The sequence below is a fragment of the Aythya fuligula genome, chromosome 9, assembly GCF_009819795.1.
Source record: "Aythya fuligula isolate bAytFul2 chromosome 9, bAytFul2.pri, whole genome shotgun sequence".
Classification (NCBI taxonomy): Eukaryota; Metazoa; Chordata; class Aves; order Anseriformes; family Anatidae; genus Aythya; species Aythya fuligula.
This window is the reverse complement of record NC_045567.1, coordinates 11,478,577-11,504,184: the sequence shown is the minus strand read 5'-3', so window position 1 is coordinate 11,504,184 and position 25,608 is coordinate 11,478,577. Positions and strand designations below refer to the sequence as shown.

The 25,608-nt window shown below is 48.8% G+C and overlaps 3 protein-coding genes across 3 annotated transcripts in view; 2 read left to right on the top strand and 1 right to left on the bottom strand.

Annotated features, from left to right (window-relative positions):
* The window catches only part of PAK2 (p21 (RAC1) activated kinase 2), a 42,717-nt gene extending 33,347 nt beyond the window's left edge, over window positions 1-9,370 (top strand). The window contains exons 10-15 of the mRNA XM_032193024.1: window positions 1,040-1,152; window positions 1,706-1,823; window positions 3,326-3,425; window positions 6,130-6,326; window positions 6,913-7,050; window positions 7,568-9,370. Of these exons, the coding sequence (XP_032048915.1) occupies window positions 1,040-1,152; window positions 1,706-1,823; window positions 3,326-3,425; window positions 6,130-6,326; window positions 6,913-7,050; window positions 7,568-7,654 (753 nt within the window). The 3' untranslated portion in view covers window positions 7,655-9,370. The remainder of the gene's footprint in view (window positions 1-1,039; window positions 1,153-1,705; window positions 1,824-3,325; window positions 3,426-6,129; window positions 6,327-6,912; window positions 7,051-7,567) is intronic.
* Window positions 9,371-16,328: 6,958 nt separating this feature from the next.
* On the top strand, window positions 16,329-18,326 carry LOC116492682 (aquaporin-12-like). The gene is made up of 3 exons (XM_032193555.1): window positions 16,329-16,935; window positions 17,325-17,441; window positions 17,822-18,326. The coding sequence occupies exons 1-3, from the start codon at window positions 16,329-16,331 to the stop codon at window positions 17,998-18,000; spliced, it is 903 nt and encodes a 300-aa protein (XP_032049446.1). The 3' UTR covers window positions 18,001-18,326.
* A 1,846-nt stretch (window positions 18,327-20,172) lies between these two features.
* Window positions 20,173-22,425, bottom strand: LOC116492484 (galactose-3-O-sulfotransferase 2-like). The gene is made up of 2 exons (XM_032193253.1): window positions 21,409-22,425; window positions 20,173-21,045 (listed from the first exon to the last, which is right to left on the bottom strand). The coding sequence occupies exons 1-2, from the start codon at window positions 22,423-22,425 to the stop codon at window positions 20,173-20,175; spliced, it is 1,890 nt and encodes a 629-aa protein (XP_032049144.1).
* Window positions 22,426-25,608: the final 3,183 nt, after the last annotated feature.

The following is a 25,608-nucleotide window of genomic DNA, read 5'->3' as shown; positions in this document are numbered from 1 at the left end:
AATCTTAGTTATTTTGTGATTCTGTGCCACAAGTTCTCTTATTTTTTGATGCCTTTGCCAGTGTGTTAATGATTGTTTCTATGAGATCGCATCAGTCCTTGTGTTAACACTGCAGTTTTGGTCTCATGGATAAGTTATCTTGTAAAGCTTCAAACTGCATCCTTAAAGTGTTACAGCTAACTGAACAGACTTGGGACAATTCTTCTTTATTTTAGAGTCTGGAACACATGCCCTAGTTAAATTATTTCTTGGACAAGATGGTTCTTTATCTTTCCTTCTCCCTCTGGGATAGTTTTTTGTCTTAATTGCTTTGGGAGAGTTTTCCGGTCTTTCTTTTCCCCAAGAGCATTATGTCTCACAACATTTCCCCTATGACAGTCACTACAGGCAATTGATGTTTCTTTACCAACCTTGACTACCACAATGCCTTTTTATATCTTGCTGGCAGATCATTTCAGTTCTCTGTTCCTGAGTTGTCTCTCAAACTTTGGCTAATTCTGTTGCTTGTACCGTGATAACAATTTACTCCTTATTTTGCTGTAGATTCAAATGTTCCCACTTCATTGTTTGATAGTTTGCTGCATTTTCAGTGCTTATTCTGTAGAAGTGTTCTTTCAGTCTTTTCTGTCCACGCTGTTTTTTGCATCTCCTTCTGCCTCCCAGCATTTTCATGCCCAAACACTAATCTAGTCAGAAGAAGATGGAAAAACAAATTGCTTTCCTTGCATTGGAAAGAAACTCTTAGTTGCTATGAGAATCTGTTCTGCTTTAGGCCTGTTGATATAAATTTGGGCAACTATCTTTTTATCTCCTGAAAGTTTGATTTGCTAAATTTGTGGATCTTTTCAGCTGCTGGAGTATGGTGTTGGCTATAAGAGAGAGTTGTACCCTCATAAATAAACAGCCTGCCAGCTGTTCCAAACTCCCTAATTCTGTTATAGAATCTCTCACCTCTCCTATGCTTCTATTGTATTTAGAATGACTGCAAGATTTTGATACTCAGGTTTGAGTGATGGCTGTTTCATTTTGTCCTCGTCAGGTTGCTATCAAACAGATAAACCTGCAGAAACAGCCCAAGAAGGAGTTGATTATTAATGAGATCTTGGTAATGAAGGAGCTAAAGAACCCCAACATAGTCAACTTCCTGGACAGGTAAATGAAGACAGCTGGCAGATTCCTTTGTTCTTAGGGGGGGGGGGGTCAGAGGTTTTAACTTGATATTCTGGTTATAGACTCAACCTTTCTGTATCTCAGAGTCTTAAAAACAAATGACTGTATTTAGAGTGACTTTTTTTTTTTCCAAAGTAATCTTTTATGGGGAAATGGTCTAATGATTCCGTAACAAGCCTTCTGTCATGAATGCAATGTTGCATGTAGTTGTGGATCAGTGGTGGACAGGAGTACAGCTGGAAGACACTGTGTTCTGCATGAGATGTGGGATGTTGGACCTGATGATCATAAAGGTCTTTTCCAACCTAAATGATTCTATGTTATCCTGCCCAGTGAGGTAGTAAGAAGCAGCGGGGTTTTGTTGTCAGCATTGACATTTCAAGTTACTTACCAGAAATCAACTTTCTTTACGTTTGCCTTGAAGTCCTTGCAAATCATTTCCTTGACCAGAAGTCACAGTGTTCTTATCAGTCATTTTTCACTCCTTGATCTCTCGTGATGGCAAACAGGCGTGCTTTTCATTTTTCGTTTGTAGTTACCTTGTAGGAGACGAACTGTTTGTGGTGATGGAGTATCTAGCTGGAGGCTCACTAACAGATGTGGTCACAGAAACATGCATGGATGAAGCACAGATTGCTGCTGTTTGCAGAGAGGTAAGAATTGTATTTGATGAGTAGAGGAATGAAGGTGCATTCTGTTCACTGAGGTTTTATGGTGCGTGTACATTAAGATAATTGCAACAGTTGTGTTCAGTTAGGAAGAATGCACGATACCGAGAGCAGAAATCAATATTTAAATTAGAAATATGCACAGAAAATAGCAAAATGAGTCTAACTCGGAAAATTGTGTTTACAACACAAAAGAACGATACCAATTTTGAGCTGGATGTTCGAGAATATTAAATGATGGAGCACATAAAGATGAACTTGATGCAGACTGTCCCTGTCTTGTTTTAGTAGCTATTTTCATAGTATGTGAAATCTGTAGCTCTGCAATGGTTAAACTTTCTTTATGGATTTCTCATGAAAATAATTCTCCAGAAAATTATAGCTGGTGTAATTTTAAGATTTCAGTATGGTATCAGAGTTAAAAATAGCTGATGTCACAAGTCATCAGCTAATTCTGACCTGAGTCAGTGTGTCAGCATCCAGCTCAGGCTTGATTTATTACGGCAGAGGGGAAAGTAATTGTATTATCTGCTGTGCAGGAGAAGCATAGACATTTAAAAGCTCATTTGGCTACATTGGCATGACATCTGCTTTTGATGATTCACCCAAAGGGAGGGGATGGAAAGCAAACTTGTACATTAACATGTACGGACAGGTAATGATTTCCTGAGAAACCAGAGCTGGAAGCAGAGAAATGAAAGTAACTATGTACAGTAACAATAGTTACTTTTTCTGAGGAAAAAAGTCTAATATTGAGCTACTGTATTTCATGGGAACACTGCTGCCCAGAATGTTACATACCCTTCATTCTGCAAATCTGTACTACTTTACTAAAGCAAACAAAGGCACAAAACACTTGCTGGGGATCACACCCGTGCCAAGTTGCAAATGGTAGATGTTCTGCTTATATTAAAAGAGAATATCTTATATGTATTTTTGCCTTTTATTCTCAGATAGCAAAATTAAATTTCATTGTGATTTTAGGCAGAAAGATTTTAATCTAGAAACAAGCAAAACCAATACTAGTGATGTTCATAATGAAGATGTTGTACAGCCTTTGCTGCGGTAAAGGTTGCTTGCAGGTTGAGAGTGAAGCATTCTTGTTGATGAAACTTCAGGCTAAAAGGCTCTCGTTTAGTCCCTTACAGTTCCTGTAGCATGAACTTGTTAAAATGGCTTGTACCAAAATTAACATCTGTGATTTTTTGGGAACATCTTGGATGATGGCTGGGTAACAAGGAGAAGAATTTCTGGGTTTGTTAAGACAGCAGAGAATTTCTCAGATTAAATCATCTTTGACCTCATGAGATCTGGAGGGTATTTTTTTTTAGCACAAGAGCTTCCTCTGCTGGTTATTCTAAATAACACCTGTTACATTTTTGTCCTCAACACTGTCTGAGGGTTAAGCATTGCTTTTGAATTTATATTCACATAGAGAAATTGTTCTTCTGTATGCTGATTTATTTTTTTTTTGTTCCCTCATCCAGTGCTTGCAAGCACTTGAGTTCTTACATGCCAACCAGGTCATCCACAGAGACATTAAGAGTGACAACGTGCTGCTAGGAATGGATGGATCAGTTAAACTAAGTGAGTACCAGAAACTTGTTTGTGTTCTGTTTTCCTTTTCCCAGTAAACTTTGCTTAAGAGAGTGTACATCAGTAGGAGGAGAGCTGACAGAGAAATTGAGGTGCATTTTTATTGGATACGAGTAACAGAAATTTATTCCATGTTATAAAGTGTGTAACTCCCAGGTAGGCAACATTGAAACTCCGAGGGCCCTCAGACTAGGGCTGAGAGTGTTACTCCGGAAGGATGTTGAAGCAAGCTTGTTGCCACATAAATATTGGTAAATATGAAGTAACTGGCAACACAGTGAAGCAAAGATGGAAATGATTGCAAGAGAAGAGCTGCAGCTAACTGCAGTTGCTTTGCTCATCTTTTCAGATTGCCATGACTTGCCTTTCATGTTTTGCCCTTTTCATTAGAAGGTCACTAATGAGAAAACTGTATATTATTAACCGTTTATATTGCAGTTTAGTCTTACGCTGCGCCTGTCCTGGGTCTCCTTTTCTGGGACTGAAAGTGTAATACACTTTCATTAATAAAATCATGAAATGACAAAAGAAACTACTTGCTTTTCAGGTAACTGTCATGCATGCATGAACTTGTGTACAGTAAGTCAGTTTCTGGTGTGTGTAAACATGTGTGGCAATAGAAATATATTGAAAGCATGTAAAGTAGTGCTCAGGATCGTTGAGAGAGAGGGGCATTACCTGACTTTCTGGTATATGGGAATGTACAAAGCATCAAATGACCAAAGAGTTAAGGCATGGTGTTTTTAGAGTTGGTTAGGAGTTTGAAATGTCATGAAAATGCATCCCAGCAGTATTCCTTACTCAGGTGGTTTACAGTCTCATGTCAGTTATGAGAAGGAGTTTGAGGAAAGGTTATGAGCAACCTGGCTTGCTGAGCAGCATCGTTGGATGTGCTGCTCGCTTGTGTAGGAGTTTGTTTGTTTTAAAGGTGTTATGTGTTTATGCACAAGTTGAATAGGTTCAGATGCTGATAAGTGAATAGTTAAAATAGAGGGTGTGGCAGTTAGCTGAGGAAGGCTCAAAAATCAAAGAGCTGTCAATGCAAAGAAGAGCATTGTGAATGGACAGGGTAGCAGCCTGTGTAAAGAAGCACTGGCCCCAGCAGGAGAGTGGGAGAAGAAAAGGAGGGAGAGACAGGCAAAAAGAGGAGTTAGCTATAAAATGTGCTATGTGAAGGGGAGGTATTGTAATTGTTTTGTGTTGAGGCTAGCCCTCTGCCTGTGTGGTTATAGAGCTTCTACGAGTTGGTTAGGTGGATGGTAGAAGTTGCTCTTTCTTCAAGCTCTTTTTTTTTTTCTGGCTTCTGGCAACAGGAGCAGGAAGAGTGGCCAACCTGCCTGCTACCTGAGCACTTTCTAGGGCTGTCTAGAATTTAGATAGATGATGTGGTAATGTCTCCTAGAAGGAGACAGCACCTAGTGGAGGCTGTAAAGCATGCATCCTTCCCAGAAAGAGGATGGCTGTAAAGCTGCCCTCACCACTAGTTCTCTACCTATACTACTGGCTAAACTGGGATCTACATCTTGCCTGTGTTTTCTTTCGTGGTGGGATGGTGCTGAAGGCCCTGTTGGTAGGTCAGGAGATAGACACTGCTGCTGCTTCTCTGGTGTGTTTGTTGACATAGGCTGTGCTTTTAGTTGGGTATGACACCTCCTGAAAGGCCTGACTGGAAGAAATGCTGGCAAGAAACTTTGCAGCTTCTGTAGGTTTGCTTTTTTTTTTTTTTTTTCTTCAGGCAGCGTTTTAACAGTTGGGGCGGGGGTAGTTCTGTGTTACACTGTCCTCTTGGTACAACTTAGCATTTCCAGAACTGTGGCTCTTTTGTCGGTACTGCTTGGCATAACACTTTCAAAATTGATTCAAAATTTAAAATTATCTCTCTTTCTCTCTCTCTCTCTCAAACTTAGTGTCAATAATAAGGTAAAATCTGGTTCCTGCCTTAACTGTGTTCTTATTGATGCTTTACATGCCTGGGAAGTGGGAGTGCTGCAGCTGGATAAAGTAACATGATGGAACATGCATTGCTGCTGCACCTGAAGGCTATAGGAATAGGTGACTTTTCTTGTTTTCTTGAGTGTGGTTGTTCTCTTCAGTAGTTACCTTGTGGAAAGGTTTGTTTGTCTAGGTTCCTTCCGCTGAGTGGGGTAGCCTTGTTTCTATGTCTCTGTCAGCTGTAGTACCTGTATTTGATGGCCAAATTGCTGTGAAATGCTGAACTCAGTAGCTGCAGAATTAAAATCTGTTTAGCAGGGCAGAAGCTATGGTTTGTAGATTCATGTTACTTCATTCAGGCTGTATAACATATTTGCTGTGCACAGAAGAGTTGCCCTTGGTGTTCTGCTTGATTTCTTGTTTTGGCTGCTACCAGTCTAGGAATATTGAAGGAAGGACTGGGCAAAATACCATTCTTCTGCAGGATAATACTTATGTCCCTACTCCAGTGGACAAAAAGCTTTACCTTCATTCAACAAAAGTCTGCCCTGCTTAAACACCTTAAGGTTTTATACCCGTTTTGCACACTCAAGTTCGTAATATGGAGAATGTGGTGGGGAAGAAAGAAAAGTCCCCTCTCCCTCCCAAGCCCCTCAAATGTGGAGGAGTATAATATATGTGTAGTAATAGAGAAGTCTTCTAGGAAGTCCGCTTACACGGGATGCACTTATTTAACTTCTTTTTAAATTCTGTTATCCTACAGCCGACTTTGGTTTCTGTGCTCAGATAACCCCAGAGCAGAGCAAGCGCAGCACTATGGTTGGAACTCCTTACTGGATGGCTCCTGAAGTGGTCACACGGAAAGCCTACGGCCCTAAAGTGGATATCTGGTCTCTGGGCATCATGGCTATTGAGATGGTAGAAGGAGAACCCCCGTACCTCAATGAAAACCCCCTGAGGGTAAGAAGTCCAGACGTGGCTAGAATTATTTGTGGGTGTTTACCATGTGAATATTTTAATGGACTCAGTGTGATTCTTGATAGCATTTACGTTAAAAAGAAATCAACCCCAAAAGATGACGAGCTTCAGTGGAGCAAGAAAATTCCTCCCAAAAGAATGACAACTGTCTTAAATGTGTACTCAGCAGTTCTTCTGTTCAGAAGACAAGTGAAGCACAGCAATTGTACCAGCTTGTAAACTAAACAAGTAGACTTTGTGTTCAGTCTCCTGTGCTAGTTTAGGGAAGGTAAATCCATTAGGTTCTGAAAAATGCTGTTTGTGTCAGTCTAATATTTTCTTTGCCAAGGTATGTAGATGTATCTCTTAAGTATCTGTTGCCAAAAGATTTTGAATGTTATTTTGCTACTAGCAAGAATAGGTCGCAGCTACCTATAACTGGCATTCTTAAAATTCTTCATCTCATCAGGGGGAGGCAAAGTAGACTGCAGAACCCTTTCTCGTCTAGACTAAGGAATTGCCTCTAGGCGAATCAGTATGACATCTTTTAAAGACTTGGCTTGATTGTACGATATTTCTCATTTTGCAGGCTTTGTATTTGATAGCAACTAATGGCACACCAGAGCTGCAGAACCCCGAGAAACTATCCCCAATATTCCGGGATTTCTTAAACCGATGTTTGGAGATGGATGTTGAGAAAAGAGGATCAGCCAAAGAATTGTTACAGGTAAGAGTCAGCTTCTATCACAGCCTGAGATATGGAGGCCACTTGTAAGGTATGCCTCTGATAAATGGCAAGGTAGACTTGACGCCCTCTTCCGTTTTGTGTTTTCCCCTGAGGACTCCAGGGGAGAGTAATTTGGGAGGAACCACAGTCATCAAAGATCATACTTAGTCTTTCTGATAGTAGTCTGTGCCATTGTTCTGCCACTGCTAAATTATCCAGTAATTTTTGAATTTACTGTAAGAGAGACATTGAAGTGAGCACAGTAGGACTGAGGGAAGGCATTTAACCAAGGAACCTCTTTGTGGTGAATTACTGGAAAAGAAAGGCTGAGGCTCTTTTGGGAAGAGAAGGAATGATTAGCCGACTAAGGGTGCTATGAACTGTTGCATTCTTTGGATCTGTCCCTTCAGGAGCTGTGCATTGATAGTGTTTATGCTGCTTTATTTTTATGGAAAAGTGCTGTGTGGCTTTTTAAATGGTCTTTTACTAATTTACTGTGTTTCTCTCTTCCTGGCAGCATCCCTTTTTGAAACTGGCCAAACCTCTGTCTAGCTTGACGCCACTGATCCTGGCAGCCAAAGAAGCAATGAAGAGTAACCGCTAACATTATTGCCACGGCCTCCATCTTTTTGTTTGTTTGTTTTTTACAAATCTTTATAATATATGAAATTGTTACACTTCTGGGGGGAGGGAGGAGATTTGCTGGGGGGGTGGGAAACATCTGCAAAAGGGAAGAAACTCTCATCCAGAAGACGCCCAAAATAAATTGTGGTGACTCTAGTGATCCCTTTCTGGGGTCCAGAAGGAATTGAGGACTGAATTACTGGCCCTTCTGTTTTTTCTTTTTTTTCTTCTTCTCCAGACAGCCCAGAAATGCCACTTACTGTGCCCAGGGTTTTAAGGGTTTTAATGACTTTGCTGTAACAGCTCCCGTTCATTGTACCCTTCTGGGTACTTTCAATACTTGAATGACCGATTCAAGCTTTCAGAGAGCAGCGCTAATTTTACCTGCTGATCTCTTGCATTCTCCTCTTCCTCCCCTCTACCTGTTTACTTTTAAATCTCTCTAGTAAGCTCCCATATAACTAGATTCATGGCAAATGTGACAAATGTGAAGGTACATCTTGCCCCTCCTTCCCTTTACAGACTAGCTGTCACTGTACTGTAGAATTAACAACTTGTCTACTTAAGAAATCATAATATGTTGAGATGTATTTTGCTTTTTAAGACGAGTATGGAGAGAGGGGGAAGAGAAGTATTCAACTGTTTTTCGTATGCCTGTGCTCTGTGGACTTTTAATCAAAGATGTGGCCTCTTTGTAGAAACCTCACGATTGGTCAAGTCTTTGGATGTCAGTTTTTGGATATGTAGGTAAGGGTCAGATACTTTATTTATGATCAAATGATCAACTATAGTCAGGGCAAGAAAACAGTTCCAGCTGTCTTCCTGTGTGCTCTTTTTTCCCATTAGACTTGCTGGCCAGACGCTTAAGGGATATTTTGCTTGGTGTGGTGGGTGGTTCAAACACACGTATTGTATCTGTTCTCTGACTTTGGCTTTGGAAGTTATGCTGGTGCCTTTGACTTTTTTATTTTACATTTCCCTTCTTTGTATCAAATACATTTTTGTATATGTTGTAATTTTTTTCCCCAAGCAAATAATGCATCAACCTATGGTGTTGTCAGAATTTAAGTATTAGAGCTATTTTTTCCAATTTTGTATGTGCTCTATTTGTATTAATGAAATCAAAACAAGTAATCAGATATGAGGACACTGAAGACGCAGGATGTTTTTTTTAATATAGTTCGAACAGAAGAGTATGAACACTTGGAAATGCCAAAGCGCTGTTCTGAGAAGACGGAGGCTGAGGAGGGAGAACAGTGCCTTCAGACATCGATGGGGCTCGTTTGGCTGGCTAGTTGGAGGCTGAAGAGACTTGATGTGTCACGCTGATCCTTCCTCACTGAAAACATGCCAGCCAGAGTGGCTGAAGTCGAACATCCAATGCAAGAAAAAGTGCCTCCTTCTGAGGGACAGTGAGTGACTTCAGTGGTTGATTTCTTGGAGTGTTAATGGGGCACGTGTAAAAGAGTCTGTGCCCCCTGGCTACTTTCGGCGCTGCAGTCTATGCATTTCAACTTCCCAAACAGTTTAATGAAGAACTAACTGTAGTTACAATGTGCCAAATGATTCTGTGAAAGAATAACCCATGACTTTACCAGGATTTTATCACTTTCCCAGTGGGCAGGACCTGGGATGGACAGACTTGCTGGGTATTGACAGAGGACCCCAAATAAAATTTACGCACACTTTTACAAACGTTGCTGGCAAAAGATAGAAATCATTTTCAGATAATGTCAGTGTTCGTGTAATGATAGAAATAACTGCATGGGGACTGGTAGCCAAGGTATGACAAAACTAACTTCCAGCTGAGAGCAGCCAGCCAGAACTGCTGAGCCTGTTTGTGCTTTTGAGGGGAGAGGGGAAGCAGGGCTAGGGTCCCAAAATGCCTGGTGTAACTCATCAGCTTCTAGGAGGTGGCTTTGTACCAACAAGATGCCTTACTGTGCAGGGAACTGCAGTGCCACGCACGTTTCAGTTTGTGTTCTGCTCTTGTGTGGTAGGCACCCAAGTAAATGACGCTAGCTACGACATCAGAGGACAAAATCCCTCTAGCTGTAAGTGTGAGAATAGCTACAGTTTAAAATTCAAGATAGTGTCGCGTTTCAGGCAAATAAATAAATCTTCTTCCCAGGCAAAAGGTCCTGCAAGCCCCAGACCCTGTAACACTGTAATGGTAGTGCCCCTGGTTTGAACGTGTCTGGCTTCCTGATCAAATGAAGTAGCAAGGAAGCTTGGCTGAGGAAAAGAAAATTGTCTTACTGATGATTCCCTCGGTCCATTGCTGGCAATGGACTTTGTGAAACTCCTTGTGCTAGAGTTAAGGTGGGGGCTTTTCTTTTTTTTTTCTTTTTCTTTCTTTTTTTTTTTGATGGCACAGACTAGGCAGTAAGATAAGTATAACTTGTGAGAAATTTAGAATTTTTTTTAAATAGAGGAACATGAAATCATAAGTAATTTTAACTTATTAGTTCACTTTTATTGATGAATGAGAATGGTTTTAAACTTATATTATGAAATTTGTCCCATTTAGCGTACTTAGGAGATGGTTTCCAAGCTTACAGTCATCCTAGCAAACAGGACTTAGCCCGATCCAGGAGTTTTACAACACATATCTCGGTGCTTGCTGTGTGACCCAGCACGGTGTTTAGCCCTGCAGCTGCGAAGTGTGCATCTCCCCAGCCCCACGCAGCAGTGGTGTTGTTAAAGGGTGATGTTTCTTGCCACCTGCTGCCAGCAGCTGGAGTCAGAGATGAGCTGGATAGTGACAGAGCTGGCAGGGAAGGAAAGCTTCAAGAAGGTTGCTGTGCCGTACTTTTGTGTCTTAGTGGGCTGGGCAATGCTTCTCTAATGATGTCAGCTGTGTGTGTCTGCAAATTAAAAAAAAAAAAAGCAAGCCACATTTTTTTCCCTGGAGGGAGCAGACGAGCATTTTTAAGACTTGCTGCTGCTCGACTTGTCTAGGGTAGACAAATTGCGAATAGCTGGAGTTTGAGCAGATGCTGAAAAGGAAGGGATTGCTTCTGTAAGTGCTGAGATTCCCATACGTCTCGCTCGCCTAGGTGCCAGCAGAAGATCCTGAATTGGATTTTAATCCAGCCTGCAGGCAATACGTAGGGAGCGTAACGTCCTGTGGTGTGACTGGTTGGGTGTACGGGGCTGGGTAGCTCGTGGTTGGCATGCGTGTGTGCAGGGAATGTTTGACTCCTGGGATTTTTGTTATCATGGAATAAATTGGATTCCTCATTGAAAGCAACCGTGGCACTGGGAATGTGCACTTTGACCTGCCTGGGTGGTAGCAAGGTGTGCTGGGGGCTTCCCCTGCTCCCTGGTGCAGGGGGGGCCCAGGAGGTGCGGGCAGAGCAGTTGCAAGATGCTGGGCTACCTTGTCAGAGGGGGTGGGGGTGGCTGGGGGCAGTAAAAAAAAATAACAAAAACTGTTAAAGGTCTTTTCAGCTGGCGTTGAATAAGTGTCTCTGGTCTGTTTTCCCTCTGTCCCTCACACTGTCGGTGGAAATGGAAGTGGGTGCAAGCTTTCTTTTTATTTTTTTTTAACTGTCTTCAGATTTTAATGTTGCCTTTTGTGTAATTTAATCCCATTATGTTATTTAATTGTTACTGCAATATTAACTACTGTATTTGTTGACTTTGTTTAATAACTGTTCTTTCAGGGCTAGAAATAAACTTCTAAAAAACATTTTTTTCATCCCCTTCCCCGTCATGAGTTTATGCCTTCTGAGACAAGGGTAACTGAAAAGAGTAAATGTTTAGATGTCTTAATGAGATTAGCAAAATGTATTCTTGTCATTAAGCTTCTTATGACTGCTTTACAATGGATATCATTTTATGCTGCACTAGCCCGTCCCGTTTCTTTTCGAGTTTGATTACTCATCAGTCTGTGTACCGCCCTCATGTGATAACCACGAGCTTTCCTTGCCACCGCACGCTGCTGGCAGGCAGTTACTCCTCCAGAGCACCGATGGGGGAGAGCACGTCTGCAGCACCCTCTTTTTACCCATCATCACAGAGAGATCCTGTGCTATTTTGTGAAGGGAGCAAAGCAGCAGCCTCTCAAAGACCGGCCTCGTTCATCTCAGTTGTCTTTCACCCCCCACTCGCCTTAAGGTAGCATTTTGGTAGGGAGAGAGGGACTGGTGGACCAGTAAGCTGTGCTCGTGGCAGTGTGGTGGTGCAGTGACCTTTCCAAACAGGACTGTTTGACTGTGAATATCATCCAGAATCCTGCGTGGATAAACCTGGCGGTGTGGGGAGCGAGCTGGCCTGCCTGTTGGGAAGAGGTGACTCCAGCTTCAGCACCGTCCCCGCTGATCAGCGTTTGACCAAGCCAAGCGCAGGAGCTGGCTGTCAGCAGCTCACCTTGGATTTGGGGTGAGATGGGTGGTGGCTGTTGGCAGGCTGTGGAGACCTGCTCGTGCTTTTCATTGGAACTACAAAAATGCCACGATGTGTTGGCATTGCAGTCCGGTTAAAGGAAAGGATGCCAAAATTAATTCACCTTGGGGCTAAGGGTGGTTCAGGTGAAATCCAGATGAAGTTTCTGGCTTGGTTGTGAATGTCGAGGACTCAGGTTGTGCCTTTTGCCATGTGTTACTGGAAAATCATCTCTTCCACTTTTTTGCGTGTTGTAAAAGCCTTGCTCATGCTGCTGGCAAAAAGAAATGAAGAAACCACTCTTCAAAAGCCTTTTCAACCAGATGTAAGAATGTCGTTTTGCACAAAGCCCTCTCTTTCCAGGTTAATTAACTCATTGAAGCATCTTTGTCTTCTATGTAACTGACCCTTTATGCATTTAAACTGATGTTCTCTAGCACCGCTTTTAAGTGATGCTTGCATTTAATTTATGGGGGAAAAAGCTGTCAAGAGGAGGGAAAAGGTGTGTAGTGGAACCTGGATATTGGTACTTGTCTTGCTTTAAGGTGAGCAGGATTTTGGCTTAGTTATGGTTTGTATTAGTTGGGAGTTGCTTGTCCTTGCTTGATAAACACAAGTAGGTCTTGTGTGAACTTGCTGTGCACTTGCTTATAGGTGGCCTATGCCAAAACAAAACAAAACAAAACAAAAAACAAACACCCCCATCTTTTTTTTATCAGTTCGCTAAAGATCAGGTACTTTAAATATTCTGCACCAAGTTAAAGCCACACAGTCTTGCTGTGAAGTTGGGGGAAATGACTTCTCACTTCCAGGGCTGCAGGTTGGTTGCGGTGAATTAAATTGCAGAGCTGAGCACGATTATTTGAACTGTGCCAGCAACATGTTGCTTAAATGAAGAGTGGCTGAGAAGTGTCACTTCGAATTAGTTTTTGCTGTAGTACGTGAAGAAAAGGTTTCAGCGCGATTCTTGTGGCTCGTGCACAAGCACAGCAGTTGTCTGCAGATGCCTGCTCCCAGTGACTTGGACAGCTGCATTTTTTGCTTTCTTTTAAGCTTGTGTTTTGCTGAGAAGATTGTTTTTAGTAAAAACAGCTGTATTGGTCAGCCCTGAGAGGATCTTACGTTCCTCTCTCGTGTAGGGGAGAGGTATGTGAGACTGTTAAGCTCAGCTAAATTCTTGACGTTGCTCTCAGATGTGCAGAGGAAGCAGGTTTTTCTAAGATCTTTTTCTTTTCCTTTGCTTTGAAGTCCAGACTAATGGAAACTTTTTTGAAGGAAAATGCAAACAAGTGAGAGCAGTGAATTTCTGACTGTAAGTTTTCTGTCTGCAGTGTGTTGTGAGGGGGGAGAGCAGTGGTGATGCAGCTTTCCCTTTCCGCAGTGGTGGTATTACTTTTCCCCTCCCCTGCCCACCAGCCAGCGTCTTGCAGGGAGGCTGTCTTCCAGCACATCATAATGTCATTTCAAAACCCATTTACCTATCGACCTGATCCTTGAACCAGCCTGTAGGGACGGGCGATCGATATAAATAAATGGGATTTGCCCACTAGGAAGGTAAATTGTTTGATGCTGAAAAGCCACCAGGCTTCTGCTTCCTCAAAAATTCCTCTGGCGCTACCAAGCGACTTGGAGATGAGTCAGTAGAAAGGAAGAGGGGACTGGAAGAACAGACAGACGGTAGGTCTCGGTGCAGCCTCAAGTTTCTGGTGCTTTCTGAATGGCTTCTGAGTAACGGCTCGGGCTTGGTGTAACTGGATCAGAGGAGCGGGTGCTGATGTGGCAGGGCACGTCCTGGAGGTCCTTTTCCAGGTGCTCTGTGCTGGGCACGGGCCTTATAGGGACTGAGTTCTCCACTGAAGTCGGGATTCCTACAGCTGAGGGTGATCCATCTTGTTATTTATTTATTTTTTCCCTCCCAGTGGGTGTTGCATGGATTTGGCTCTTGTGAAATTCCTCGTGGCTCTCCTTGAGCCTGTTTGGCTGGCTGCCCGCAGGAGCAGGGAGCCCAGCGGTGGGTTTGTGCTGCCTGGCCCCAGCTGCTACGGGGTGGCTGCTCATGGGGTTTGGGTAATGGCTTTCCTGCCCAGTGAACTCGCCTTAAATAACCCTAAGGAAGCTGCATGCAGCTGTAGCTGCTACCTATTCGGGGGTGTAGGGGGGAGCAGCCTCATTCTCTGCTTTTTTGTTACTCTTCAGTGTTTTAGGAGAGTTTGTTTTACTTCACCGTGGAAATCCTGACTGCTTCTGACTGTGTGGTTAAAATAAGAATTTAAAATACCTGTGTTTGAGGTGGTGTAGGTCTTGACTGCCCTGACAACAAACCTGGTTTAGAAAAGAAGCTGATGTCTGATGCCACAGCCATGGAAATGCGGCTTTTGTAAAGTGGGGAGAAAAAGGGAACGTGGATGAAAATGTATTTGGATAAGGCTTGGAAGAAAACAGCTTCTGCTCATCTCATGGGCTGCTTTTTGGGGCGGAACATCCTGGGGAAATGAAGATGGAGGCTAACGGGCTTTCCCTGGGCTGTGGGCTCTTCCAGTATTGAACCCTCTGATGTGCTCCTCTCGTTCAACCCCCTAGCAAAGCCAGCAGAAATCTGAGTAGCAGTAGCTGACTTTTTGTAGCATTTCTGGAAAATAAGGTGTGCAAGACAAATGAACTCTTGAAGGGGCTTTTATTCCTTCGCGGTGAACTGGACGCCCTCCAGTGCTCACAGCATGCCCCGTTCTGCTGTCAGCACCAACACGAGGTGGGAAGCCAGCTGCTTGCGTCTCTGTCATTGTCACCACTTACCCCGCTAATCCGATTCATAGGCAACTGCCTCCTGCCCCTTGCTCAAGCCTGGGTTGTGTGACACACAATTGCAGGATGTGCCGTGGCCGTAATTGCAGGCAGCGGATGGGAAATAGGTTTAGAAGACCTCTGAGCTGTTGCCTCTAAGCACAACTCTTTAAACGCGTGAAAAGGAGAAGGGGAAAATCCTTCCTGCAGGAAGGAAGGAAGAGATGTTTGGATATTTTCCAGTTTTACCACGGCTGTTGCGATGTTTTCCACGCCAGAGCTTTCTGGAGGAAGGGGACAAGAATGTGCTTGCTTTTCAGGCCTCAATGCGTGGCAGATCTCTCTTGTAACAGCAGCTAGAAACGTTTTGGTATGAGAGGGATTTTTGTTGATCTGGGTGAGTTCTCTGCCGCTGTCTGTGCTGACTTTTCACTGAACCAAAATTGGGAAGTTTGAGTCTTAAAGCATGCTTCATCTTCCTGTATTTGGGCAAGGCTGTCTGCTCATTTGAGGATAAAGGTGCACACGTCTCCTGTCTTCTGAAAGGGGTTAAAAAAATGTAAAATGGCAATGCGTTTTGAGGCAGGCTTAGCCAAATCAGGCTGTTCCCTCTGTAGGGTGACAGCAATTCTGTCACTGCCAGTGGAGCTGGGAGAGATTCTGTCCCTCCCCTGTGCGTTACCAGCAGAAGGGGATGAAATGTCACCGTCACTGAAATGCCACCTGCAGGCAAGCATGCAGCTAGCGCCGGCAGTGAGCGAGGAGAGGTGTTCCTGGGGACAAGGACGGGGAAGCGTGTGCAAGCCAGGCTTTTGTGCTGGCTAAAGAATGACTTTGGTGTGCCTCTGGGTTATTTCTGAGCATGGGCAGGGTGCTGGGAAAGGGTAAAGCCTCCCTTAAAAAGAGGGGCAGGGAAACGATGGAGTCAGCTTCGCTCCCATTCTCAGTTAAAAGTAGGGAGTCGGGGAATAAATAAGGTTTTATTGTTTTCTCATTTTCAGAAGCAACCCTAACAAATAACCTGGAAGAAGGACTGGGGTAGGAGCAGGGGGTGTACAGCACCCCCAAACTGCCCTCAGAGCCCTGTAGTCCTTGGTCACGGTGCGGGGCCATGTCCCAGGCGCTGGGTGAACGCGTGGCAGAGCCGGGTGCCGGGGTGCGAGGCAGGGCTTTGAAATGATCCCCGCGCAGGGAGGTGGGCAAAATGTGAGGAGGGCAAATCGTGTGTGCAGGTCTCAAGGTAGGAAAGCAACGAGGGCTTTTTCTTCCTCTTGGAAGAGCTTGTTCCCATGCTTCCTGCGGCTCTCAGGGGCAGCACGTGCAGTGTTTCCCAAGGACTCCCTGGCCACCAGGCAGGTGCCAGTTGGGCTGTGCCACGTTTGCTTTCGCACGGTGCTATAAAACGGAGGTGCGGAAGCTTTCCCTGCTCCATCCTGGAGGCCAAAAGCCGCGTGGCTCGGTCTCTCCCTCGGGGGACTGTCACGATGTCAGGCCTGAACGTCTCCATTGCCTTTTTTCTCCTGGTTGTCAGCACATGCGAGATGCTCCGGCGGCTTTCCAAGAGGCTGCTGTCTCCTGGGGCGTACTGCTGCCTTGCTGGGGAGCTGACTGGGTCGCTGCAGCTCTGCTCGAGCTGCCTGGAGCTGAGGATGCTGCTAGAGATTGGCCCGTGGGGTGGCGGCTTTGGCCCCGATGTGGTCTTCACACTGCTCTTCCTCCTCTTCACGGTTCACGCCGCCTCCTTGGATGGAGCATCTGCCAACCCCACCGTCTCTCTCCAGGAGTTCCTGCTCCTCGAATCCGGCCCCGCAGCCACTGCTGCCAAGCTGCTGGCCCAGGCCGTGGGCGTGGGGACAGGCTGGGCCATCACCAAGCTCTACTGGTCCTGGGAGCTGACCCAGTTCCACCTCATCCAGAACCTGATCGCCTCCGAGTGCAGCTCCTCCATCCGCACCTCGCTCTACTACGGGGCCTTCGTGGAGGGTGCCTGCTCTTTCCTCTTCCACCTTGTGCTTCTCAGGTTGCGGCGGAGCCGCACCGTGTACCGGGCACCTGCCCTGGCAGCCACCGTCACCTTCCTGACCTATGCAGGTGAGCAGTGCCCCTGGTTTCTCTACAACACTCTTTGAGAGGGAAGAGCAATCCCTTTTCCCTCCTCTAAGGCTTGAGCTGAGAGAGGATGACTAGCAGAAGGCTTGTTCCCTACTTATTTTGGGGAGGTGTTTGTTTGGGGGTGAGGGCAGCAGTTTAGGGCACCTAGGCAGTGGGTGAAATGTTGGTGTTTGCGTGGGGAGCAGCAGCAGGGTCCTCGAGCATCCCTTTGGTCTTGCACTGAGCTCTTCTTGCAAAGCCTGGGGCGATGCGTGTGGGACTTACCAGGGTGCCCTGATGCTGAGGGATGAGGCTGCGGGTGTAGGTGTAGGTGCCTGTCCCCAGGAGATGACTGAGGCTGATGATGGCCCTGCTTCCTCCCCATGCAGCCGTGATGACCACAGGGGCTTTCTTCAACCCTGCCCTGGCCGTGGCCACCACCTTCGCCTGCACGGGGAGCAGCCTGCGGGACTACGTCCAGGTGTACTGGCTGGGGCCCCTCGCAGGTGAGATGTCCCGGGGGCAGCGGGTGTTTCTCTGCATCTGCTGCAAGGCAGAAATGCTGGGTGCAACCCCAGCTCCTCCCGGCAAAGGGCTGAAGTTCAAGGGGGACAGATGACCGCTGGCTTGGCTCACCACCCATTTGGGTCAACACAAGCCTCGCGTGGTGAGGATGTGCATGTGGTGAGGATGCAGTGGTTAAATTCTCCTTAAAGTAGTAAAGCCAGGGCTTTCTGGGTGCTGCCACTGGGGACTTTGGCGCTGAGCTGCCTTTTGGTGATGGGAAAAGTTGTGGTGAGGGCCTGGAAACCACTGCTGAGCTCCGGGCAGGGTGGAGAGGCTCCCCATGTGGGGCGCACCGAGCGGGTATGTGCTCTCGTTTCAGGGATGCTTGCTGCCCTCTTGCTGCACCAAGGCAACATCCCAAGACTCTTCCAAAAAAACCTGCTTTACGGCCAGAAGAGCAAATACAAGATACCCAAGGCAAGGGTGGCACATGCGGAGGGTGGAGAAGAGCGGCGGAAGGGGAAAGGCGAGAAGAGCAACCCTGCGCCTCGTGCCTGAGCCCCTGCAGCCCTGCTGCTGGGAGGGGGACTCCTAGCATGGAGGATTTTGCACACCCAAGCCTTCAGTACTGTCCCCGGGGGAGAAAACTAATGTATCTGTACAAATTGCTGTCTGTCTTGTGTACACAGGAAGCTTATGGAAACTAGGGACCACTACACAGGTGTGCTTGAGCAGCCTCCAGGTTGTTGCATCACTTGGAATAATCCAACTGTGCCTCCCACAGCCATAAAAACGGTGTAAACCTGTAACCATGTTTCAGGCCTTGGAAACTTGGGCTGAGGAGGAAGGTATCGGTGAAGGGGTGCACAGGGTGCCCGTGGTTAGCAGACGTGGCACCGGTATGTGCTGGGGTGGGGGGGGTGCACATGGACCCCCCACTGGACCCAGCCCTGGTCTGCTCTCCGTGGCTACGTGCAATGCCCCTAAGGAAACGAGGCGTTGTGACATGAAATAAATGTGATTGCGTTGAGGTGAGTGGTGTCCTTCCTGCCAGAGTGCAGCTGACTGAGCAGAAATGAAAGAAATCTGCTCGTCTGTGTGCGTTTTGGGGGAATTTCCTTCTGTGCTGGGCTGGATGTGAGCACTGGGGGCTGAGATCATCCCACTTCGTCCCCAAATGTGGTGCTCCCAACCCCTGCGTTTTGCAGGGACTCTGTGGGCACGATGCTCCTGACCTGCTCCGAGCTGAGCACTGTGGCTTTTCGGATCCTGCCTAATTTGTCTGAGATGCAAATGGTGAGTAAAGAAGCGGTGCCTGACTGCAGTGACAGTGACTGATGCCAGTTTGGTACCCGGGCGTGTGGTGTCCCCTCCCCTCCTGATGGAAACCAAAACCTTCAAGGTTCCGTGTCCCTGGCCAATTGGATTTGGGAAGCTCAGATCCTTTGCCAATTTTTTTTTTTTTTCCTCAACTTCTTTTGGTTTGGAAATCATGCTGGAAATGGGGCCTCCTCATTTAATTTGCAGAGTTTCTCTATTTTGGCCAAGATGAGAAATACCATTTGACTCTGGGGTTATTTCAGAGCCCAGGGCAAAGCCACCAAGGCTTGGAGGAGGATCTGAGGGGGGCGAGGGCGATCTCTGTTTCCCCAAATTGATTCTCTGGCTCTGCTTTTGATTTGAGGCTAAATGTAGGGTATGAAATATAAGGCTGACTACCCCACCACGACTAATTCCTGTAGTTTCCCCCCCGGGCAGTGCACAGAGCATTTCCACAGCCCCTCAAAGCAGTGGGCTGGGATGGCTGGAGCAGAGATGCTCGCACACCCACAGCCTGGCACCGCAGTACTAGTGTGAGCCCCGGGACAGGGTGCCAGCCCTATAAAGGCACTGAGCAAGTGCAGCATCCGATGGGGACATGTAACTGCAGAGCTGGGGGGAAAAAAGCTTCTTTGTTTTGTGCTTTATTTTGTTTTTTTTTTTTTTCCCAAGGAGGTGTCTATCTGTTGGGCTGCTGGGGGAGATCAGTGACTGGGCAGAGTGATGTAATAAGGGAAATTTAACAGGAGTGGCGGTGAACATTGTTGTTTTTAATTAAGAGGCTGCTTTTCCAGCACAGTAGCATTGAGGCGTGATGGAGGAGAGCTGCAGCTGGACAGACAGAAGCGTTCCTGAGCTGTAAATCAAGCTCGGCAGCACTGATTTACAGCTTGGCCCCGCACCAGCTCCGGCTGCAGCCCGCGCTTTGCCTCCCCGCTCTGCGGGGCGGTGATGGGGCTCCTCGTGGTGCTTTCACATGGATGCTGGCATCGAATTTCTGCCGAGCAGCACTGGTGAGACCAGGACAAGTGCCCCTGGCACCCACCCTGTGGCAGGGAGCTGTGGCTTCACCTGCTGGGCCGAGCATTGCGGGACAGGGAGCTGGGCTGTCAGCCCTGTGCTGAGCTGAGCCGCAGCCTCTGGGCATCCTCTCCCGTCCCCTGCATTGCCACCTCCAGGACCAACCCCAGGAGAGTCGGGGACAGGCCCTGCAACCCACTGCCCTGGGTCCTGCTCCCCAGCAGCAGTTTTTTTCATGGTCCTGCCTGCATGGAGGTGGCCAGGGCCTCCAGCAGGTCTTGTCCCACCTAGGCTGACCACGGGGCAGCCCCAGAGGCCCAGGGGGCGAGCACCCAGCTGTCCTCAGTGAAGGAAACTGGAGAACAAGGCCTGGAAAGGGGGTGAGGTGGCTCAGTTTTTGGTGCCCTCCAGCCTGTGCCGCAGGATGCTGCCCTGCTGCATGCCCCGCTGAGAGGGGACGAGCTGGGGGGTCTGCTGGGGGGGCTTCTGGGGAAACTGCTTCTTGTAGAGAGCGCTGCTGTACTGAAGCTCCGGGGTCACCAGCCGCCGGCACATGGTCTCTGTCTCCTTGTCCAAGCCCTGCTTGAGGTTATAGCCCAGGATTTTGGCATTGCCGTGCTGCAGCGGCCGCAGGGAAGAGTCCTTGATGTCCTTAGGGCCCACGCTGCCCATCCCTTGCAGGCAGGTCCTCGCCAGCTCTGCCTGCCTCTCCCGAAGCGCCTTCACCTCCCGCTGCATGCGCTCCCTTCCGATGTCTCGGTCGATCCTTTCCCAGAAGGTCCTGTTGAAGTGGGTGTAGATCTCCCAGTCCAGCTTGTTCCAGGCCTTTATCTTCTCCACAATGGCTCCCGAGAGCGGGGACCTGGTGCTGCTGTCCCTGCTGTTGAGCGGGAAGGACACGACGCTGTCCAGGTCCCAGCACAGCGTCTCCTTCAGCAGCACCATGGACTCGTCAAAGTACTCGGAGATGAGGAGCAAGTCGAAGGACGCCTCGATGGCCTTCAGCATGAGGTGCACCCGCTTGGCTGAGACCTCTCCATCGGGGTTGAAGCCGAAGTCGAAGGTCATGAGGTTCCTGGCGTAGTGGCTGTCGCTGGCTGTGGGGTTGTAGTAGCGGTAGGGCTGGCTGAGGAACTCCTCCAGGCTGCGGGCGCGGGAGAAGGCCGACGTGCCCTTGTAGTACACGAAGGAAGACTCCATGAGCTGCACGGGGTTCCTCAGGATGGAGAAGTAGACGGCTGTGCTGGGCACCACTTTCTGCACCTGCAGAGTGGGGAAAGGAGGTTTAAAAGTGGAGCAGAGCGAAGGGACCTGCTTGCTCACAGTCCTGTGCTGGAAAAGCAGGAACACTCGCTCAGAAAAGAGCTGAAGGAGCACTGAGGGAGGCCTCAGGGTGCAGCTCCTCCACCAGCCATGTGGGGAGCCATGGGAAAGGTACACAAGTGCCCATGCAGCTGCTGGTCCGTCTGGCTGGGGCCAAGGTACGTCATGGTCCTGTCTCCTTGCCTTTCCCCTGCATCCACACCTGAAGCCCAGGAGGGAGGATGCTGTGCACGGCTGGCCGGTGTGCTTTACCCGCGTCCCACCCCGCTCCCTCTCCCAAGGCACGGAGGCTCTGCCCCTTACCTCTGGCTGCAGGAAGCGCATGTGGTGGCAGAGGATGTTGAAGCGGGGAGGCTTCCCTGGGGAGAAGCCCTGCACGAACCTCGCCATGAAGTGCTGCGGGTAGAAGAGCTGGTGGCCACCCTTCAGGGGGAAGGCGAAGGAGAGGTTGTGCATCTCACCGAAGCGGAAGAGGATGTTCATGACAGTGCTGCTGGCACTCTTGTGGACTTTCAGAAAGACGATGTTGGTCTTGGGTTTGCACATCTCCTCCTGAGAGAAGACTCCTTCCACCTGTGGGATGCCCCTGAGGGCCATCTCGTTATCCAAGGAGACTTCTGTCCAGCTGGGGAGCAATCCTCTCTCCAGGTCTGTCCTGTAAAAGTCATATGCCTGCGGGACTTGAGCTGAACTTAGCACCGTGTGCTTAAGTGAGCTGTCCCACGGTTGGCCAGGGAAACCCAGGGGCTGAGGCTGGCCCTGCAGTGTCACTTGTGATATCTGGGGTGACATTGTTCCCTCCTGCTCCTCTGCGATGACGCCGTTGGCAAAGATAACTCCTTTGCTGCTGTCACCACCAACAACAGCATCTCCTAGAGCTGTGAAGGTACCTCCAGGAAGACCCGGGGATGTTTCCCCTCTGGCTGCTTTTCTGGGGCTGGGGAGGTGTGTTTTCAGCCTTGGGGGTGAAAAGTAGCCTTTCATCTTCTTGCTGCTCTCTGCAGGCTGCCACGTCCAGTGACCCTCTTGCCTGTCCAGAGTGCTCTCCTGTGGTGTCATCTGCCCCAAGTACCAGTGCATCTGGAAAATGTCCTGCATGTTCTTAGTGGAAGTGGGTTCCAGCATGGCCTTCCTCTGCCTGTGAGGGCGATCCTCCTTCCTCAGCAGGCCAGGGGCGTGCAGGGCGTAGTTAGGGCCCTCCTGGCCTTGGTCTGTGGTCTGCTGCAGGGCGCGCTCCAGCTCGCATGGGCAGCTCCTGTGAGAGGGAGGAGGTGAGCTGGCAGCGAGAGGTGCAGGGCCCGTGTTGGGGGCACAGAGCATGCTGCTGGGCCCAGCTGGGGAAAACGATCTGCTGCCCTGTCTTATGTGGGGGGTGGCACTGCTGCTGGGCGCAGCTCTTGGCTGCTTGGCACTGCCACACTGCCAGGTCGGGGTGGGTGTAGGACAACGGCAGCGCAATGATGCCCCTGCGCTGCTGGAGGGAAGGCGAGAAGAGAGAAGGGCATGGGGCCTGGAGGAGATGAAGGGGAGCTGGTGGGTGTCCCCAAACCGGGAAGATGCTGAAGGGCTGCTGGAGGAACAGACCAGAAGGAACCCCGTGAGATGCAGAGAGGACGAAGGGCTGGTCCTGCCCCAGGAGGGACAACACCCAGCATGATGCAGGCTGGGGATCAGCTCTGCTGGAAAGGCCACAAGGCTCTGGGCAGGGAGAGGCTGAGCAGCAGCCGGTGTCTGCCCGGGCAGCAGAGATGCCAACAGCATCCCTGGAGCACAGCTGGGTCGGGGTGGTGACTGCTGGCCTCTGCCATCTCCAGCCTGGGAGGGGTTTGAGGCTGGCCTGGTTTGACGGAGATCTGAGCAGGGTGCAGGGGTTGGATGGGGTAGCCCCAGTGAGGACTTCTTCCTCACGAATTTCCTGAGTTTCTAAGCAGGATGCTGCTGGGTGGTGTTGAGGAGGGCGGCTTTGGGCCTGTATTGACTGCCAGTGAAGGCCCAGAGGATGAGGTGCAGGTTTACCATCCTGCCGGGGACATACCTGGAAGGCTGCAGCTTCTCCACGACTTGAAATGAGACCAGGAGAAGGATGAGGAGGCTGAAGGAGACCCAGAGCCGACCTGGCTGGCACCTGTATATTGCCTTCAGTTTCCTGCAAGGAAGCAGACGTTTCAGACCATTCAATGAATTGCATGGGCAAAAGAAATGTGTAGGGCACAACACAGAGAGAAAAGAGGCCTTGAGACTTCCACAACGAGCATGACTCCCCCCAGAATTTAGTCTTGTCTTTTATCTTTTCTAAGGCAAGGTCACTTTTCTGCGGGTGGAAGAGGTGCTGGAGCAGTGATAACCAATGAACCTCAGCAGCTGTGCTTGAGCAGTGGAGCCTGGTGGAAATTTCCAGCCAGGACCCAGATATCGCACCCAGAGGTAAACAGCGATAACCGCAGGGACGCCTCGCGGCACGGCCCCGCCACCGGCTTCGGCAGCAGGAGCGGGCACTGCTCGCCTTCACCCTGCACCGCGTGTCTGGGAGATATCTGAGTGCTCTCTCTATAAACAAAGACGAGAAACCCTGGCTTCTTAAGGCAACCCTTCTAAAAAATGAAGGGACCCCGCTGCAGGAACTAGAGCGGAGCAGTCGGGGGCTACGCTGGCTGGAAAAGAGTTTAGGTTGCCTCTGGCTTGTGGTGATTACTAGCAGGGGACACATCGCTGTGTAAAGGGGCCTGGTTTTTACCAGGAATCTGGTTAAATCCTCTGTTACAGACCCCTCTGTGGGGGGAACCTGGCCTGCAAGCCCCAGGCACCTGCTTGCAGCCTCCCAGGGAGGGGTGGGCAGGGGCAGGTTTGTGGAGCAAAATGGAGATCTCAGAGTACGGGGAGCAGGCATTTGTGCAGAGTCTGCTCAGAAGCCACCCTCTAATCTGTATTCAGGATTCCTTTATCGAGTGGGCAGTTTTGGACAAGAGGGCCTGGAACTGCACAGGCCTGCTTGTCCTAGGGCTGCTTCACCTCTGTGGTGTTATATCACAGAATGGATTGGGTTGGAAGGGACCTTAAAGCCCATCCAATTCCAACACCCTGCCATGGCAGGGCTCCCTCCCACCAGCCCAAACAGCCCCCAGCCCCATCCAGCCTGGCCTTGGGCACTGCCAGGGATGGGCCACCCACAGCTCTTCTGGGCAACCTGTGCCAGTGCCTCACTGCTCTACCCATTTTAGTTGATTTAAATTAAATACTGGGAAGAAATCCCCTGCTTTGGGCAGTCTTGCCACCTGGAAGAAGTATGCTGGGCATCATTCCTGCTTGAGGAGCTGGTAATGGCATGGACACGTGGTATTTGTAGTGGTCACGTGCATCCGTTGGTCCTGTTGAGGAATTTGGGCTTGCTGTTGAAAACTGGATTCATTCCAGAAAAATGTAGCGTTATGACTAACTGTAGTTTGCTTGTTACAACAGTATTTTGGTGGTTGTGCATTGGTTGTCAGCTGGTCCGTGAAAGATCTGGGTTCCTTTGCTCTGAGCCTGCTGCCTCCTGGGAGAGGACTGTGTGTTGGCTGAGCAGCTGGTACCCCACGTGTGGGCTGGTTGGGTCTGATTGGGCTTGCACAAAGCCAGAGCCTGTCCTCCAGGCTGGCTCTAGTGGGGCACACATGGATCAAGGAGCACGCAGGGAAGAAGGAGCCGTGGCAGCACTAAAGGTGGGACTGAAGAATGCCAGAAATTGCAGTGGCAGCAAAATCAGGATAAAATGGCCCACACAGAATGAGGCGCCTTTGGGGGCTGGAGCATTTGGACCATTCGAGGTTGGACCTCTTCAAAAGGCTCCTCTGCTTTCCATGGGTACATCCTTCACAGCCTTCTCCTTGGTTCAATGTGACAGGATGAGATCAGGGGTGCCAGTGCCTTGTGAATGTGTTAAATATTTGGGACCAAGGCCTGGGAAGTTGGGGGCTGGATGTGCAACCCTCGTGGTTCAGGGGCTGCACGGTGCCCTCTCCAGAAGCCATTCAGCAGGGTGCAGAGCTGGATGCAGCTGGGTTCAGTTCTCAGTGGCAGAGCCACAGCAGCTGAATCCTACCATGCTGGTGCGATGGATTTCATCAAAAAACAGTCTATTTGTTGGGGGAGAGCCCCCTAGTCGTGTTTGCTGGCTGGGGATAGGTGCCTGGAAGCAGTGCCGCAGACAGGTCTTGGGTGAGCTCACCAGCGGAAAGCGGCTCCATTGAATTGCTGCGGTCAGATATGCGCTGGGCAGCGGGTGGCGTTGCACGGGGAATCAATACACGAGTGATACCTCAGGCCCTCTGAGCAGTGTGTGAAGCCCCTTCCTTCACCTACTGCCTGCCTGCGCCGGTGCCCAAACTACCATCAAAAGAGGGAAAAGCCCTCCCCAAGCCTCCTGCCGCAGCTTGGCATGCAGAAGCAGGGCTGCAATGCCCCAGGTGCAGTAGACGCATGGGGTAGGGCTGTTCTGCCCTGAAACGCTCTCCCCCAGCACAAGGA

Bases quoted from the DNA above. Each gene is read 5' to 3' on its own strand.
- LOC116492682 (XM_032193555.1), top strand. From the start codon at position 16,329: ATGTCAGGCCTGAACGTCTCCATTGCCTTTTTTCTCCTGGTTGTCAGC. The intron at 16,936-17,324 runs GTGAGCAGTGCC...CTCCCCATGCAG, and splicing joins CACCTTCCTGACCTATGCAG to CCGTGATGACCACAGGGGCT. The intron at 17,442-17,821 runs GTGAGATGTCCC...CTCTCGTTTCAG, and splicing joins CTGGCTGGGGCCCCTCGCAG to GGATGCTTGCTGCCCTCTTG.
- LOC116492484 (XM_032193253.1), bottom strand. From the start codon at position 22,425: ATGCTCTGTGCCCCCAACACGGGCCCTGCACCTCTCGCTGCCAGCTCA. The intron at 21,046-21,408 runs GTAAGGGGCAGA...CCCACTCTGCAG, and splicing joins TGCGCTTCCTGCAGCCAGAG to GTGCAGAAAGTGGTGCCCAG.